The sequence below is a fragment of the Oreochromis aureus genome, linkage group 19 (assembly GCF_013358895.1).
Source record: "Oreochromis aureus strain Israel breed Guangdong linkage group 19, ZZ_aureus, whole genome shotgun sequence".
NCBI classification, from domain to species: Eukaryota; Metazoa; Chordata; class Actinopteri; order Cichliformes; family Cichlidae; genus Oreochromis; species Oreochromis aureus.
Genome location: NC_052960.1, coordinates 6493553 through 6512226, shown reverse-complemented (window position 1 = coordinate 6512226; position 18674 = coordinate 6493553). Strand labels below are relative to the sequence as shown.

The 18674-nt window shown below is 40.8% G+C and overlaps 2 protein-coding genes across 4 annotated transcripts in view; one reads left to right on the top strand and one right to left on the bottom strand.

Annotated features, from left to right (window-relative positions):
* Positions 1–48: 48 nt before the first annotated feature.
* slc66a3 (solute carrier family 66 member 3) lies at positions 49–7748 on the top strand. Its single transcript, XM_031746167.2, has 7 exons — positions 49–310; positions 3904–3986; positions 4405–4474; positions 4585–4642; positions 5002–5122; positions 6246–6287; positions 7284–7748. Exons 1-7 carry the CDS (start codon positions 162–164, stop codon positions 7382–7384), a joined length of 624 nt encoding a protein of 207 aa, XP_031602027.1. The 5' UTR covers positions 49–161; the 3' UTR covers positions 7385–7748.
* Positions 7749–11792: 4044 nt separating this feature from the next.
* Positions 11793–18674, bottom strand: part of rock2a (rho-associated, coiled-coil containing protein kinase 2a) — a 45493-nt gene continuing 38611 nt past the window's right edge. The window contains exons 23-33 of one of the 3 annotated variants that reach the window (XR_005609340.1): positions 18429–18522; positions 18246–18340; positions 17918–18109; positions 17640–17808; positions 17016–17086; positions 16843–16931; positions 16659–16737; positions 16299–16566; positions 15952–16165; positions 14815–14954; positions 11793–13421 (exon numbers count right to left, since the gene is read on the bottom strand). Coding sequence is in view for 2 of the 3 variants with exons in the window: in XM_031746133.2 (XP_031601993.2) it covers positions 13418–13421; positions 14901–14954; positions 15952–16165; positions 16299–16566; positions 16659–16737; positions 16843–16931; positions 17016–17086; positions 17640–17808; positions 17918–18109; positions 18246–18340; positions 18429–18522 (1329 nt within the window). In the remaining variant the exon portion in view is untranslated. The remainder of the gene's footprint in view (positions 13422–14814; positions 14955–15951; positions 16166–16298; positions 16567–16658; positions 16738–16842; positions 16932–17015; positions 17087–17639; positions 17809–17917; positions 18110–18245; positions 18341–18428; positions 18523–18674) is intronic. The other 2 variants (XM_031746133.2, XM_039603113.1) reach the window with 2 other exon arrangements.

Here is an 18674-nt window from a genome sequence, read left to right as displayed (position 1 = left end):
CAGTCACTTTTATTTTGAAAGTTCAAAGCGGAAGTATTTTGTAAATTCGAGCAGTCTGATGGTGGAGGCAGAGCAGCAGGATCCTGCGGGTCGTTTTTGATAGACTTTTGCATAGATCTGTCAATCTAAAGTTTACATTTTGTAATCCCTCTCTTTACAACATGCAGCAGGTCGACACGTTGTTGCACATCGCGAATTTCAGCACACTGTTTGTGTGCATGGTGCTCAAGTTCCCGCAGATCTTTGTACTGATGCGAGCGAAATCTACGACCGGAGTGAGCCTCAACAGCCTTCTGCTAGAGCTGGTCGGGTAGGCTGCTGTCCCGCTTCTGGGATGGGTTTTTTTGTTTGTTTCTTGCTCTTAAATTTTGTTACATAATCTGTTCACGTGTGCAAGTATCGATGTAACTTAGTAACTTTAAGCTGCTGTGATGATGGGACGTCTTCCTCTTCCTCACTTGTGGTTGGGGTTCAGCAGTAAAGGCGGACTGATCCTGTCAGAGAGCAGCTACAAATGCTTTCTTCTGAAAACGCTGCGAGACGCTCAGCACTAAAATCTCTGGTGTTGTCTTTGTTACCAAAATTCTTTCTTCTTAAAGGCTGGATAAACGATATTTAAAAGTTACCATCTTAAAGGTAACATTCTAACAACGTTGAATGTTACCAGTAAGTCAGACTGTTACAATCACCGCGTAACCCGACAGTACAGGTGATAGAATCGCTGGTATTGACTCGATACTTTATTTCTACAGCATATTGATACAACAGAAGTTGACGAAGTGCTTTGGAGAGAGGCACATTTAAGTTTCAGGTGTCCAAAAAAAAAAAAAAAAACGGCTTCAAAATACATGAAAAACTGTTTGTTTTTTAGTGCTCATTAAGATGTGTACACAACTTTCAAATTGATGATTGATCATAAATCATCACACTGCTCTCCCAATACAAGCTGCCTTTATACATCACAAGTACCCACCCTGTATTTACTTTCAGTATAACACAGTGCTATCTTACTTGCATTTCTTTCGACTGTGGAAGGAACCCATGCAGGTACAGAGAAAAAGTGCAAACGTCATCCCTAAAGGCTCCAACTGACCAGGAGGTGCAAACCCAGGACCTTCTTCTTCGTAGTCAGTCTGATGGTATTAGAGGAAAAGTCGCCTAAGAGGCCACCAAAACTGCATGCATTCTTTAACTAATCTAAACAGCACCTTTCAGGACTTCATGAATATGACAATTCTGCATTTTTTTCTTACTCCAACACATCCTCAAACTGTTGCAGACAAAGTGCTCTCCATTTACTAACACATCAAAGTTTTAAAAATTCTGTCACATTAGGACTCAGTAGCCTCCTGAAAATGGTTCATGAAAATGGTTATCATGTAACATCCTCAGCATTGCAGTCAAAACATTTTGCCATAGTTAAGATTTATGTACTTTTGTACATGTTTTATCTATGGAGAGACAGACTGAGCACTTTTAAGACATATTTTAGCATTTTAAGAGTATTTCTGTTTTGTGTGCATTCAACTTTACTGCTCACAGTAGATCTGCTAAAGACCAAAACAGCCTTCAGAAGATAACCTTTTGGAACCAAACACACAAGTTATACTCCAATATAATAGTACTCTATATTTCCATTTATATAGATGTATTACTCCTGTATAGTATCCAGATTGCAGGATTAGCAGTGCATTTCATTATAAAAGTTGAGTGACTGAAGCCATCCAGGGGGTCAGACTGGATCCTTTGGGCAGCTCCTGGAGAACAGGTTTGACACCCCCATCCTAAAACTTAAAACTGCCACAGAATCGCTGATGTATAGCAATACATTTTGGCATAAATACCACTTTTACTTTAATAAAAGAAATGAGTATTTCTTACAGATTAAAACTTAAATAGGATACAAAGAGATTGTGTTCCTAACAGCTGAAAAGCTACAGTACCTTAAAATGAAAAAAAAAAATAATAATCCTACTGCGAAGGCTCAACACTGAACAACTGTGCTTTGTTTGCACAGCTGACGATTTTGGTTAAATGATTAAAAACGGGGTAAGAGTCGGCCTCGGCTGGCTCTGTGTGAAGCTCTGTGCAGTCTGCTGTTGAATCAGTGCAGCAGATTAGAGCTTGAAGTGCTTCTTATGCATTGAACAGGAAGTGTTGTGGTTACTTTCGCTGTTGGAGCAGGAGGGATAAAGACAGTGTCTGTAAGTCTGCGTAATTTCTCTCTCTCCTCGGTGCCTGGCAGTGGCTGCACCGTCTGAAATGTCCCCACTGTTTTGGTAAGCGTTAGCCTGCTGTCACTGTGCATGCCATGCTGAAACAGTGAAGATGTTTATGTAGTTATAGCTACACAGCATGGCTACAAAGCAGCAAAGAAAAGCACTCTAGTCATTCGGCATGAACGGTTTTGTCACTAGTGGAAAAAAAATTTCCACACACGCCAATATTAAATAGCTCTATTCTAGATTATACTAACTGGCAGTGGGCTTTATTGATCACTACCTCTTCCTAGGAACAAAAAAAAAAGTCGTGACACAATAAAGCCTATCTGAGGGCGGGTAGGTTAATCTGCTATTGATGTCACCGTAGGACGTTATTGGGTTATACTGTTTATTTAACATTGTGGGAATCTCTGTCTGTGTGCACATGCATGCAGCTGTATGGTGGCTTGCAAAACAGGGCTGGGAGGCTCAAACCTGCCAGAATCAAAACAAACTAATTAGTGCTGAGGTAAAAATGGATTATGCCATCAAATGCCCCAAATGTAAACTGTATGTATAAATGTATTTTATAAAAAGGGACATGAATTGAGATGCTTTTACTTGCTTTTGTATTTACTTGTCTTTGCATGAATTTCTCAGTTCATTTGCTTTCTTTTAAAATTTTTAATTTATTCAGTAATAACATTTTATATATATATATATATATATATATATATATATGCATGTATTTATCAACCCATCCGTTTACTTTTGTGCTGCCTGTCTGGGCTGTGAGAGCAACAGTCTAAGCAGAGGAGTTCTAACCTCCCTCTCCTTAGTCAGGAGGTGATGCCAGTGTGATCCTCAGCCAACTGACAGCTGTAATCTCTCTCCTGGTTCCTGGGTCTGCACTGGGTTCTCTTTACCTAAAAAGATCCTCACCTGTGAGGTGGCATCCAAGTCAGACGCCTAAACCACCTTCACTTGCTCCTCACCCTATTTTTGCATTCATGAGTGCTCACATTGTATTTATTTCTGTTTCATTTTCCCTTCATTTATCTCTGCAAACATTTCTGTTTGTCTTTTTACGTTCCTTTATGCATTTCTAACCACTGCAATCTGCCAGCACATTTGCATAATTTAGCAGAGATGAAAAATCAAAAAAGGAAAATGGAATAATAGATGTTTAAGGGGAAAAGCAAAGGAAAAATCCTGGAATGGGAAAAATAATACCATGATAAACCAAAGAGAAAATTAATCGATATTAAGATAACTAAATATAGAAGCAAGTGAAAAAAAAATATAAATTAGTTCATTTGATTAAAAAAAAACAAAAAACTATTGGCGCATTTAATGGAGTCTTGATTTCTTTATGGTTTGATTGCAGTCAGTGCAGTCCTCTGTAGACTACTACTTGCAGACCTTCTCCTGCTGAAGGCTACCACTGTTGATTCATCATGTTTGCTGAGCACACTGAGTTGAGCTGCTCCCATAAAAGAGTGAATGAACTGATCATCATGCCGCCGCTTGGCTCAGAAACTGCTTGTTGACTCCCCGTGCGAATCCCTTCCCACAATATCAAGCTTTGAGCACCCACTGAGTCTTTGGCTCGTTTGCCCCTGAGCATCGTTTCTCATTTTAATCAGTACTGAATATAACAAAACACCTCCAGTTTAATAACCTGACACTATCTGCTTTACAGGTTCATTGTTTTTGTAACATATCAGATGTACTACGACTACCCACCACCAACCTACTTGGAATATCCCATCCTCATTGCTCAAGGTAAGTTATGCTGTTACATAAATTTCCTCTGCTTATAATTATCTCAGCAAGTGTCTTTTTTTTTTAACCTTGTTTTAGATCCAGATTCCTTAATTAGTTTATCATTCAGAGTCTTAAATGCCTCGCGTTGCTCTCTGTAGTCTGTCTATTGAGATCATTCAAAAGGAGCTCAGTCATATTAATGTATCTTGTTTAGTAAAGCTGCACGTATGATTGGCAACTTCATGCTCGTGGCAGTGGTGGAGGAAATTAAGACTTTTCATTAAGTGTAATTAAGGGTAGAGAGATGGGAAAAATAAGGTTGGAAAAAACAGGAGTCTGAATACACTCTGAAGCATCTGCAAATATCAGCAGCCCTTGAAATGGAAATCAAACAGAGCTGTAAATGGTGCGGTTATAACCTGCCGTGTGTCCTCAGACGTCATCCTCCTCCTCCTGATTCTTCACTACAACGGCAGCCTGCGGCAGAGCCTCATCTACGCCGTGGTGTATCCTTTCACTCATCGCACCAATTGATGTGAAAGTGCTCGTTCAATTTGTGCAGAAATCAATGACCCATTAGACTTTTGTGTCCCTGCCTTAACGTACTTGTGCTCAGGTTTGTGGGAGGCTGGAGGCTCCTGACTCTGGAGAAGTGGATCATAGATTTGGCTATGGTAATAAACCAGTTTAAAATCAATCATAAGTCAGTGTGTGTGTGCGAGACAGAGTCAGCAAAGAGATGGCATGTCATCAGTCAGGGGCAATGAGGTGGAGCTTTGAGAAGAAACTTATCCAGACCTCATTTCACCTGGTGTTTCTCACCCAGACCTTATAAATGCCAAATGGCCCGGTTGGTTAATGAGATGAACATGTCTCAGGGCGTTTTGCATTTAAATAGGTGAGAGCAGCGAACCCTCTACATCCTTTCCCCTTAAAGTTTGACTGAAGCGGCAGAAAGTGTTTGAAACTTTTTGAAATTCAGCTCCATGTTCAGCTTGTTATCACGTGAAATCTGACTTCCTTCTCCTCTCAGAGCCTGTGCACATTTATTAGCGCAGCCAGTAAGTTTGCCCAGCTGCAATGCCTGTGGAGGTCAAAGGACGGCAGGCAGGTTAGCGCCCTCTCCTGGGCTCTAGCTACCTACACGTGTATGGGTGAGTTGAACCAGCCAACAGTGTTTGCTTTTTTTTTTTGCGGTCGTTGCATTCCCCACTGTCCTGCATTAATAGATCAATAATTAGATATACATTTAAGTTCATAGCTGTCACTGGCACAGTTTTTAAAAAATAAAAGACTTTTAGCTGTGTACCAAACAACATTGATGTTGTAGTATTATAACTTAGTTTAAAATACAAACTTTGAAGTTAAGTTTGAGGATTTTAACATTCATTCATAATGTATTAAAGTTATGTGTTAAAAAGTAATTCAGTAGTCTTCGTGGAGAAGTCTCAGCAATTTCTTCACAAATTCTTTAAAAATTATAACTTTAGGAATTAAAAGATCTACTGTTAATTTTATTTGGAAGCCAAATACAAGCAAAAGTGTGTAATGAGATGGCAAGAACACATTAGTGCTGTTTTGAGAGGGAAATGGAGCATGCTAGTGAGCCCTACAACTTGGATGTACAGTTTACAGTGGTGTATGATCCCAGAATCCTTTCCATGATTAAGAAGAAACCATTCACAAAGGTCATCATCAAGAGAAGACTTTTGATAGATAAAGATCAACTTGTGAAAAGAAATGTGGAGGTTCATAATCCAAATCTGTAAAAATGTTACATAACCGCTGTTCATGGGGATAAACTGCTCAGATTCATACAAATTCAGCAAAGACTTACTGCAAAAGCACCTCGGGGGGGGGGTGTTCTATAGTAGGCAAGTCGATCACCTAATCCAAACCCAATGAGTTGCATTTTAAAATTAAAGGTAGAAACAACTACTGGAATAATTTTAAATGTAACTCCTCAAATTAAAGCTGAGGCCTTAGATTTAAAATTGTAACAAACTGTGGCATGAAAACGTGCCAAGGATCCTGTCGCTACTTTTCATACTGCAGTCCTATCGCTGTCAAAGTGAATCCTGTTAAGCACTTTTATCAGTTCACATAAATCCCCCTCACTAAAGTAACAAGTCTACTCTTTCATTTCATGAATATGCATGGTAGTGTTTATTCAGCCCCCAATTTAATAAATGAGCAACCCAACGATTCATTAATTAATGATCAGACGCTCTGTTGGGTAACAGGGATGTCATTAACTCGACTTCCTCTTTGTTTCAGCTCGGATTTACACCACCACAGTGACAACTGGAGACGTGCAGGGTAAGTCGGTCTGAATTACTAATGACTGTGGGAGGTGTTGCATCCCAGAATTTTTAATGAACACTTCAGAGGAAAATGATTTGTTTTCTAAATAACCATCATAGATTTAAAATGAGCACTGTTTTTCCAGTGTATAAAGAGCTACTAGATTAGCTGATAAAATACGCATATCCAGAATGAATAAAACCACAAGGAAGTAAATAGTCACCTTGTAGTTTTATACTTAGTGGTCGATTTCTTTTAGATTAGACTGCTTTAAAACAAAAAGGGACGTTAGTGTGGATGAGGCCACCCGGGCCCGTTCAGTAATCCATCAATGCATCATACTTCTACTATATTTCAGCAAGAGTAAAAGTGGAGGTTTACAAAGCGTTAGTGAGACCTGCTATGATATATGGTTTGAAGATGGTGGTGCTGACAAAAAGACAGGAGGTGGAGCTGGAGATGGTAAGATTTTCATTGGCAGAGACCAGAATGGACAGGATTAGAAATGAGAATATCAGAGAGAGATGGTTTGGACGTGTGCAGAGCAGGGATCGTGGATGTAAAGGATGTTGAATGTGGAGCTGCCAGGCAGGAGGGAAAAAGGAAGACCACAGAGGAGGTTTGTGGATGTAGTGGAGGAGGACACGAGGAGGATGGTAAGGATAGGGTATTCAAGTATTTCCATTTTGTAGGAGAACCCGAGTCTGGTTAGTATTAATGGCTAACTTTCAGTCATAATTAATTAAACTGGCAGGTCTAAAGGGCTGCTTCTTTACAATGTAAGACATCCAAGTTTAATAATGAACATCAGTAACAGGACTGTCATATAAATTTACACACCAGCAGAAACCTGCAGTTTCTTATAAGACCAAAGGATTTCAGGCATCTTTTACCTGGAGTATCCCCGAGTAGTCACCATTTGTAACTCCAGCTCTGCTGTCCTTGTGTGATTCACAGAGACACGTCGCTGTCAGCTTCCTTGTTTCTGATCATCTTTTCTCTTTGCCACAGTTCTGGTGCGGTTCATAGCGATGACCCTGCTGAATCTGTGGGTGCTGCTCACTGTGCTCTACTATCAGAGACGCGGCAGTAGCTCCAAGAAGAAAGACTAAGTGTTTAACACTGGATTCTGCAGATCAAAGATGACTGCGTCACTTTAGGCACAACCAATACTGTAAAATGAAACTGACGGGTAACAAGAGTTCTATCAGCAGAGAGATGGTTTTTATATAGTTTGTCTTCCCTGTTAAAGCCACACATTTGTTTGAACAACATTCCAGTTTGTAAAAATCTGTTGATAGGAACAAAGACCAATGCTTTGCCATACTGTCTGTGAAAAAATCTATTGTTAGACACGACAGCACAAACCCCACGTATATGTGAAACGATCCTGTTCCGGGTAAAATGTTTTGGAAAAGCTTTTGTATATGTAAAGTTATTTTCTGAACTGTTTCAATAAACCAAATTCTACCTTTTTACAGTGAGGTTATTTAATTTAAAATAAAAAGTTCAGTATGGGAGAGCAACACTGCAAAAATTCAAAACAAAACATTGCATTAAATATGCCAAAAATTCAATCTCAGATTGATGTGATTTAATTTGCTTCTTTGTAACTCACCATGTTTCTGGACAAAGGTGCAGTTCTTATGATTTGGACACCACCACCACGGTGGATTTCAAATCAAACAAGAGTTGACTGAAGTGCAGACTTTCAGTTTTAATCAATATGGTTTAGCAAAAGTATTGCAGAAAAGGTTTGGGTATTCAGGCCATTTGTATTCACGGTCCTCTCAGAGGCTCAAAATTGATTGGACAACTAGCTAACGAGCAGTTTCATGCCCAGGTGAGACCTGTTCCCTCATTATTCCATGGCAGATTAAGAGGATAAACCACCTGGAGTTGATTGCAACTTTTATATATTATATACATATATATATATATATATATATATATATATATATATATATGTATACATATATATATATATGTATACATATACATATATATGTATATGTATATATATATATATATATATATATGTGTATATATATATATATATATATATATATATATATATATATATATATATATATATATATATATATATATATATATATATATATATATATATATATATATATATATATATATATATATATATATATATATATATATATATATATATATATATATGTATGTATATATATATATGTATGTACATATATATATGTACATATACGTATATACATATATATATGTACATATATACGTATATACATATATATATGTACATATATACGTATATACATATATATGCAGATGTTCCTGTACACTATGCCGCCACTTGGTTATGGCGTTCCATGTATGCCTTGCCTGCTAGCATCTTGCACCCTGCTGTTATGTGCTGGATTGTCTCTGGGGCATCTTTACACAGCCTGCACCTGGGGTCTTGCCTGGTGTGGTAGACCCCAGCCTCTATGGATCTTGTACTCAGAGCTTGTTCTTGTGCTGCCATGATTAGTGCCTCTGTGCTGTCTTTCAGTCCAGCTTTGTCCAGCCACTGGTAGGATTTCTGGATATCAGCCACCTCCTCTATCTGCCGGTGGTACATACCGTGCAATTCAATTCAATTCAATTCAATTTTATTTATATAGCGCCAAATCACAACAAAAGTCGCCTCAAGGCGCTTTTATATTGTGCAGTAGATAGCACAATAATAAATACAGAGAAAAACCCAACAATCATATGACCCCTATGAGCAAGCACTTTGGCGACAGTGGGAAGGAAAAACTCCCTTTAACAGGAAGAAACCTCCGGCAGAACCAGGCTCAGGGAGGCGGCCATCTGCTGCGACGGTTGGGGTGAAAGAAGGAAAACAGGATGAAAGACATGCTGTGGAAGAGAGACAGAGATTAATAACAGATATGATTCGATGCAGAGAGGTCTATTAGCACATAGTGAGTGAGAAAGGTGACTGGAAGGAAAAACTCAATGCATCATGGGAATCCCCGGCAGCCTCACGTCTATTGCAGCATAACTAAGGGAGGATTCAGGGTCACCTGGTCCAGCCCTAACTATATGCTTTAGCAAAAGGAAAGTTTTAAGCCTAATCTTGAAAGTAGAGATAGTGTCTGTCTCCCGAATCCAAACTGGAAGTTGGTTCCACAGAAGAGGGCCTGAAAACTGAAGGCTCTCCTCCCATTCTACTTTTAAATACTCTAGGAACAACAAGTAGGCCTGCAGTGCAAGAGCGAAGTGCTCTAATAGGGTGATATGGTACTACAAGGTCATTAAGATAAGATGGGGCCTGATTATTTAAGACCTTGTATGTGAGGAGCAGGATTTTGAATTCAATTCTGGATTTAACAGGAAGCCAATGAAGGGAAGCCAAAACAGGAGAAATATGCTCTCTCTTTCTAGTCCCTGTCAGTACCCTTGCTGCAGCATTTTGGATTAGCTGAAGCCTTTTCAGCGAGTTTTTAGGACATCCTGATAATAAAGAATTACAGTAGTCCAGCCTGGAAGTAATAAATGCATGAACTAGTTTTTCAGCATCACTCTGAGACAGGATATTTCTAATTTTAGAGATGTTGCGCAAATGGAAGAAAGCAGTCTTACATATTTGTTTAATATGTGCGTTGAAGGACATGTGCTGGTCAAAAATGACTCCAAGGTTCCAAGGGGCCTGTCCTTCTATGATGGTTCCTCGTCTCCCTCCTCTTTCTTGGGTTTCTGCTGCCTGAGGTATTCACTGAGCACGCTGTCAGTTGGGGCCGTCTTCGTGATGTATTCGTGGATGTTTCTTGTCTCATCCTGGACTGTGGTGCTGACACTCACCAGTCCCCGGCCCCCTTCCTTCCGCTTAGCGTACAGCCTCAGGGTGCTGGACTTGGGGTGAAACCCTCCATGCATGGTAAGGAGCTTTCTTGTCTTTATGTCAGTGGCTTCTATCTCCTCCTTTGGCCAGCCTATTACCCCAGCAGGGTACCTGATCACGGGCAGGGCGTAGGTGTTGATGGCCCGGATCTTGTTCTTACCGTTCAGCTGACTCCTCAGGACTTGCCTGACCCGCTGCAGGTACTTGGTGGTTGCAGCTTTCCTAGCGGCCTCTTCATGGTTCCCATTCGCTTGGGGATCCCCAGGTACTTGTAACTGTCCTCTATGTCTGCAATGTTGCCTTCTGGTAGTTCGATCCCCTCAGTTCTGACTACCTTCCCTCTCTTTGTTACCATCCGACTACACTTCTCCAGTCCGAACGACATTCCAATGTCATTGCTGTATAGCCTGGTAGTGTGGATCAGTGAATCGATGTCTCGTTCACTCTTGGCATACAGCTTGATGTCATCCATGTACAGGAGGTGGCTGACAACCGCTCCGTTTAAGTAGTCGGTATCCGTAGCCAGTCTTGTTAATGATCTCACTGAGGGGTTCAGGCCTATGCAGAACAGCAGTGGGGACAGAGCATCTCCTTGGTAGATCCCGCACTTGATGGTGACTTGTGCTATGGGCTTGGGTTGGCCTCTAGTGTTGTACGCCACATCCCCATTGAGTTCCTGATGAAGGCTCTTAGGGTCCTGTTGATCTTGTACAATTCTAGGCATTCCAGTATCCAGCTGTGGGGCACTGAGTCATAGGCCTTCTTGTAATCAATCCAGGCTGTGCACAGGTTGGTCAGTCTGGTCTTGCAGTCTCGGCTGACTGTTCTGTCTACCAGTAGCTGGTGTTTTGCGCCTCTGGTATTCTTGCCAATCCCTTTCTGTGCCCCGCTCATGTATTGACCCATGTGACTGTTCATCTTAGCCGATATGATGCCTGACAGGAGCTTCCATGTAGTACTGAGGCAGGTTATTGGTCGGTAGTTGGATTTTTTTTTGAGCGCCAGTAAAAGATGAATGGAGGCCATCATTACCCAGATAAACCAAACTAAACCAGAGAGACAAGGAAAATGAACAAACTTGCCAGCTCGGCGACACAAAAACAGCTGCAAAACAGAAGATGACTCTTATAATCAAGTTGACACTTTGGAGGAGCGAGGGTTTCACAGCAAGGTGAAAATCTCTGGTTACACTTATTCAAAAGGCCAGTGTAAATGTTAGGGGATAACATCTACAAGAACCTGCAGAGTTCTGAAAAAAAAATATTTGGACAGATTTGATTTTAACCTTCATTTATGCAGGTAGTCCCATAGCACTCAGAATTATTGTCTGAAGGCCAAGAATTTTCTTTTTTGGATTTCAGTATTATTTACTGTGTTTGTCTTTTGTGTTTCAGTAGTTTTGAGTACGACTGACAGCTTGTGTTGGACTCAATATCAGAATACGGAGGACTCCATATGCCTAAAAAGCAGAGGAATAAAATCAAAAATATCAATTTGTCACAATTTATATTTATTATACAAAATTGCTATTTAATATTTTTGTGGCACATTTTTATTTTGGCACTTTTGGTTCACCATAGTTGTACACCTCTGCAGCATGACAACATCTAACATTTTTAAAACAGAAAAATGATCCAAACCCAGAAGGCACATCCATGTCTTTATTGTTGAAGTGGTTATTATCATAGAGCTGTTTGATAGCAAACATGCAATCTGGATGTAGAGCCCTTAAATACAAAGTGGACAAGGCTGTATAAATAATATAATGTGCACTGTATGGCATGTAAAATATATACTGTGTATATTTATATGTATAAAACATGCTTCTTGGTTAAAGGAGAGTGCACATACACACACACTCACTCACTCACACACTCAGTTTACTCTCCACCTGCTAACTAAGTCACATACATACAACATATGCCCAAACTTAGAGTTTGGTTTCCTTTAATACAAAAATAAGGACGAACACTTTTAGAAAAAACTTCAATGGAATAGTGCTGCTCAGTATTTCCACTCATGGGTTCAGGATATGATTGGATACCTTCATTATTTTGGCTTCTTATTGGTCAACTTCCCTCATTTTCACTTTCGGTACTGACTAAAAACGACTAGGCATGTGGGTGAAAAAGCAAACGCATGCAAGTTCACTCAGAGTAGTTTGTGATGAAAGGCGCGGCTTCAGTCAAGTATACTTGGATAATACAATGCCTGTGTGTCGTCTCTGGTGAAGCCCAGATGTACATTCAAAAACAACAGAAGGAGCCGAGCTCGGATCAGAAAGCATTAACGGTGCACCCCTTTGAATTTAGTAAACATTAACCCTCAGAACTGACAGTGCAGGTTTGCAGAGATTATGGGATCGTGAGGACTTCATGTCTTAATCTAATGCCATTTCGAGCAGGATTCTGTTCGCTTTGTAGTCGTTTGACGTCAAACCCATGATTCAGCGTGTGCATGAGTCAGAACTCTGAATAAGAGGCACTCGGAGAATTATTTGCTCACATCCGAGAGGAAGCTGGCCTTCATTTGCTGCCTTAATGACTTTCCATGAAGTCACAGCTCATTTGGTTCCTAAGTACCTTATTCAAGATTCCCCATGGACACGCACCTGAAAGCAGAGCTGTGAAAAGCAAGAAGCTACAATCATGTTAAAGAGTTTGAAAGTACAGACACCATAAGCCAACAAAAATACAGACTCTTCTGAGTGTAGTGTTCCCCCATTAAACCCTTCATATTGTTCACAATCATTAAACACAAGAATGTCTTTTTTTTTTCTTCTTTTGGCCATGAGAATCCCCAAAGGTGGTGTGGAGGAGGTTTCCTGCCGGCTGCTTCAATCAGACAGTGTCCTGGAGAGAACTGTTAAGGTAAGTGTACCCCCGTTCTTGTCAGCCTTGGTCAGGCTCATAAGAGCTATCCTCCATTGTGTGGGAGCCAAACAAGCTACTCCAGCGCCCCAGAGCTGCACAAGTGCTCTCGCCAAGGACCCAGGAGAGGACTTGGGTCTATATGTTTATGAGTCGCCCAGCTTGCTGTAAAGACGGCAGATGCTGAGGTGAGCTTGCTAAGTGGCTTCGAAACGAGCTGAATAAAAATGGAAAACGCCAGACTTGGTAACTCTCGCAGGCTGAAGCGGGACAGGGTGGAGTGGGCAGTGAAGAAACCAGTCCAGTGTGCTGATCTGCAAATGGAGCTTTGTATAGTCTTTGATTTAGGAAGAAACTCTCCCCACCACCTCATAGATGCACCGCACTCCCGGGCAAGGTTAACTGGAGGGAGAGAGAGAAACAGATGCAAGTTAATCTCAGCAAATATGCAGCGATATGTCAGGAAGATTAAAAGATTGGGCCGCGATTTGAATGGCACAGTGAAGGCATTATTTCATACAATTACCAAATCAAGGACCTGATTTTCAGACTGAATGTAAGAAGCTGCAGATTCTATTTTTAATCGTTACCCTACATTTATTTTTATCTCAACAAAAAACTCAAATTCTTTAAAGTGTTTGTAGTAAACAAACTGGCTAAACATGCAATAGTCCTGCCAAGATATACAATGATCCTACTTTGGATTTTCAGCAAGTCCTATGTCCATAGACTGTATATAAAAGATGGAAATAGCCACTGAGGGGAACATTTCAGCCATTGCCATCTTGGTTTTTTTTTTTTTTTTTTTTTTTTAAATTTCTTTATATATTTTATGATTTAAGGGTGAAGACACTCCACGCTCATCCTGTGACGAACTGTCAGTCATAAGATGGTCTCACCCTAAACCGGCATATTTAACTAAATGAGTAACATGCTGTAATAAGTAAAACATGAAACCACTGATTTGGTCCACAAGTTCACCAAAGAAAGTGCTGACTGAGGTGTTCATGTGAGCCTTAGTAATTTTTCCATAGAGTTGTACAGAATCGTGCTTCCTTTTGCAACCAGAGGAAACGCCCTCTGCTGGCCATGAGACAGACTGCAAGTCAATTCTGAATTAATTTCTATAAAGAGCATCTGCATGATTTTGGTCCTAGAAACTTTTTGGTTTCTTACTGTCGTCCACTGCACAGCCTGTGTGGAGAGCAAAAGAGGTTTGCTCCAAATTCATTTCAGTTCATTCCAGTTTATCTGCATTTGTAAACATTGCCTGGGACATGAGAAATGAGAAATCTTGGCTTGGATTTCTTCTAACTAAACCGGACATCCCAACAAATTGTCTAAAATCCCAAGAGGCCAAATCGGCAGACTAACTGATGTGGTTCCAAGATTGGCTTCGCTTCTCAGATCATCATCTTTTATTCACAGTCTAAGGACAGATTAACATTAAATAATCTAAAGTCTGCGCGGGAATACAGCAGCGAATTGTTCAAGCGATTCGCAGCTGAGTGCTACCTTGCTAAAAATTGAATTTTTTTCAGACGTGAGAAAAAGTCATGTCTTATCTCTTGTTGTATGAAAAAGGGCAACTTCAGACAAACCTGGGAACTTATTCTCCTCAGTTTATGTGTCAATTTATTTTTGTCCAGTTCAAAACACCCAGTGCCCAAGTGATCCCAACTCTTAGAAGAGCAAATCCACCCAAACTAGTACGTGGCACCAGCTCCATAATACAGAGTATATTCACCACCTGCACCACCTCACAGTGACACCCAAAACAAACAAACATACACACACTGAGAAGTTGAGATGTTTACAGGGAAACATCTGGTCAAAAGAAGAACAAGGAGGAGGAGGAGAAGGAGGAGCTGTCATTTGTACCAGGTACTGCTGGAATCTTCTCGCTTTATTTTGAAGCCATTTGACCTGCGAGGGCTGAGGTCAGACATTTTTAAGGTTTTTTTAAATGGCAAGCACTGCACAGCACACATTGCACACAGTGTTACCAAATGTGGTGATCAGAAATGTATAGAGGAACAATCATCATCTATATCATCCAACGCCCAGTGCCAGTCCTGGAGACTGGAGTCCTCCAATCTGAAAGGGGAGATTAGTTTTCATGGCCGTGTAATCGTTACTGCACACAACTCATTTCTGTTCTCTGGGTTTATATGAGGGCAGATCCTGAGACACAGAACTGGACTGGACCAGGACAGACAATGAAAACCGTTCCTCAACTTCTGCAGGACGCGCATTGTACATAAAGAATAAAGCTTCGCAGGTTAACACCTCAATACACCTTAAAAAGAACTCTGACTAAAGCTGAATAATCAACACGCTATCTGATTTTTCTCCTTCAAGATCATCAGTTGCTTTTTTAAGATTGCTTTTTGAAGTTGCATTTGTAGCCCGTGCACATGATGTGCTGTTTTGACAAGAGTGGATGAGATGTACAGTGCACTGAAGGCACTTTATTATAAGTGGTCAGAACGGGACTTTCAGTAAGTGATTTTAAATCAAGAGTTGACTGAAGATATGACCTTGAAGGTGAAATTTAATCAGTTTAACTCAGGTATAGATTTTTGTGGTCAGTCAGCAGGCCATTATGGAGAAACAGTAATATTAATTTACATCATTGTGACACACAACACTCAAAATGCAGAATATATACTATATACTATAAATAAATATGAAACTTTCTGGATGTTGTACGTTAATAAAATACACAAAAACTTCAGTTTTGAGGCTTTTTAGTCAGCCTGCATTATATCGGTCACTCACACTGTATGTACCTCAAATCATTAGAAATCTAGCCTGCAGATCCATAAACTGTTTACCTCCTGCACACCACTTTAACTGACGTAGCTAACATAGATGAATCCAAACTCACACCTATAGGTGTTTATTACATAAAATCAGCTTTTTTGTTTACCTGCTCTTGCTGGTGGGGAGCTGTCGACTGGGCCTCCTCATGGACTGGCTGGGCTGAACCTTCATGGAGGTCCGCGGTGAGGAGCGTGCGAACTGATCTGGGTGTGGAGGCTTTTTGGGAATCTTCTTGACCAACCGGCTTACCCACTTCTGCTGCTCCTCCTGGGACACGGCCAGCAGGAGCAGGTTCTTGGCTGTAGAAATGTCGTAGTTCACTGGTGGTAGAAGAGAAGAGAAATGTTCAGTAACACTCCAATTCACAAACAAATGTCTCGAACATTTAAAAAACCCACCAATTGTAAGTAAGATGGAAACACAGCTTTCATAGAAACAACAGGAACATCCTACCTTTACAGGGGGCAATGATCTCCTCCTTCTTGTCCATGTGGTCCTTGTGGCACTTGATGTGACAGCGCCGGCACTCCAGAGCAGGCGGCGGCTTGAACATGTTCCACAATGGCTTTGTGCACGCCTCACAGTTGGTGGGGAAGTGGTAGAGGGTGGGGATGAACTCGTGGCCTTTGTGGCAGACGTAATTGGACTTTTCTCCAATGGGATGCGGCTCCACGGGAAACTCTGGCTCCTTTTTGCTTTCACCTTCATTGGCATAAAGAATCTGGAGAGCGGAAAGAGGACATATCTAACTTTTTTAGCCTTCAACAACTCTTTGAACAATCAACATGCTTTTTCAGTAGAGCTGGGACAGACCTGGAATATCCTGGGAATTTCTTTGGAGTCAGCTCGATACACATCTGTCTGAGTAACAGGTCTCACATGGAAGAGTTTACTGTGTGACAGAAAGGAGTGTTATTTTCTGCTCAAAGCATAGAAGATGTGTTAATACAAACTGAGCAGTTTTCTTTGCAGAGTTGCTTTCAGGTGTCATACTCACTCTATATCCAGCACCATGTAGGGGATGGACTGCTCTCTGTCTTGCTCGCTGTTGTAGAAAAGAATCTTCTTGCTGCTTACTACAACGTACTGCATCGACAGGACAGAGGTGGTAAGAAAAAAGGTCACATGCTGTTTTGGAGGGTTAAAGCTGTCTCAACGGTTTAGTCCTACCTTTCTCTCCCATCCAAACTTCTTGGTATTGTTTCTGACGGGGAGAGACAGCCAGCCCTCGAGCCTCGTTTCTGAGGGCAAAAAGAAAATTTAGATTATTATGTTTTGGTTTGAACCAATCAACAAAATCACATCACATTAAAGTGAAATATTCTAGTCAGACATTATGCACCTTCATAAAAATGCTCTACTTAAGCATTTAGGCACTTTATATAACACACCTCATTCCCTCATTCTCTTTTTTCTACATCTAAGTGATTTGTATCTAACCTCCACACACATTCACACTCTGATGAAAGTATTCGAGAACAACTCAGGGTTCAGTATCTTACCCAAGGATGCTTAGGCATGCGCACCGGCGCAGCCAGGGATCGTCATTAATGTGTGCATAACATGCTAATAATAAAATCACTATATTGTGATTGAAAGTACTTAACTTGAGCTCAATTATAGTTGCCTTGTGATTGTCTGATTAAAGGCATAGTTGAGCAGGTGCACTTTGTGAAGTAGCCAGTGAACGTAAACATTGTACAAGAAGATGTTTGTAAGTGACCTTAAACCTTAAAGCTGTGGTGAATACAAACTGTCAGAAATACTTTCTTTGTTTAGTGGCTGAGCTCTTACCTGTGTACGCATCATCAGCATCAAACTCGGGTCCGCTGCTGACGCTGGCAGAGTCCATCGACTGAACACTGAGCGTCTGCAAGAGATTCCTCAGCTGCTCGATGTCACTGTCCTTACTGTCCAGAGCCATCTGCAGCTCAATGCGCATCTGGCTTTCATCCGCCAGTTGCTATAGATTAAAATGAGAAGAAATAACATATTTTAAGTGTTGTAGTCAGAGATACAGCAGCAGAGTGTCGTTTCACTGCAGGGGAAAGAAATTTCATCTGTTCACTTACTGCTTGCATTTCGTTGATCTCCTTCTGATATTTGATGATGGTGCTGTTCAGCTTTTCCTTCTCTGACCTGAGCTCAAGCTGCAGCTTCCTGTTCTCCTTCTCCTTTCGCCGCATGTCTGTATCGTTACCACGGCGGCTGCCTCCGCCACGCACTTCCTTCCTGTTCATGATCTCTGCCAGCTTATTGACGGCCTGCGGATGGGGATAAGATTCAATCTTAACTTAAGAAAAATGGTGGGAAAAAATGTAAATTTAGCCCATGAAGGGGAGGATTAGTCTTGAAAGTCTGTCTCTTCATCTTGTGAGTTATTGCTTTAAAAACACCGACCTGGGTTTTTAGCGTCCTCTCGCACTGTAGCTGCTTCTCAAATGCCTGCTTCATCTGGCTTATCTGCTGCTCCCAGTCCTTCGACTTCTCAGTTTCTGAAGAGAACAAAAGAAAAAAAAAAAAATTATGTACCCAGACCAAAATATATTATTCTTGTAATAAACGTTTAAATGTTCTAATTACCCTCTATTGCCTCCTTCAGTTTGTTGTTCAGTTCCTCCTTCTCATTGGCCAGATTGGCGACATCACTCGTCAGGGTCCTATTAGCTTCTTCCAGCTGCAATGGACAGCAAATACTTTCAAATCTGCTCTTTTGTGGAACTATAAACTCAATCTCAAACTATTTTCAGAGCATATTTATTGGGCTTGAGATGCACTGCATTTACACGTCGTGATACTTCCAGGACTGTGGCGAGTTATTCTATTTAA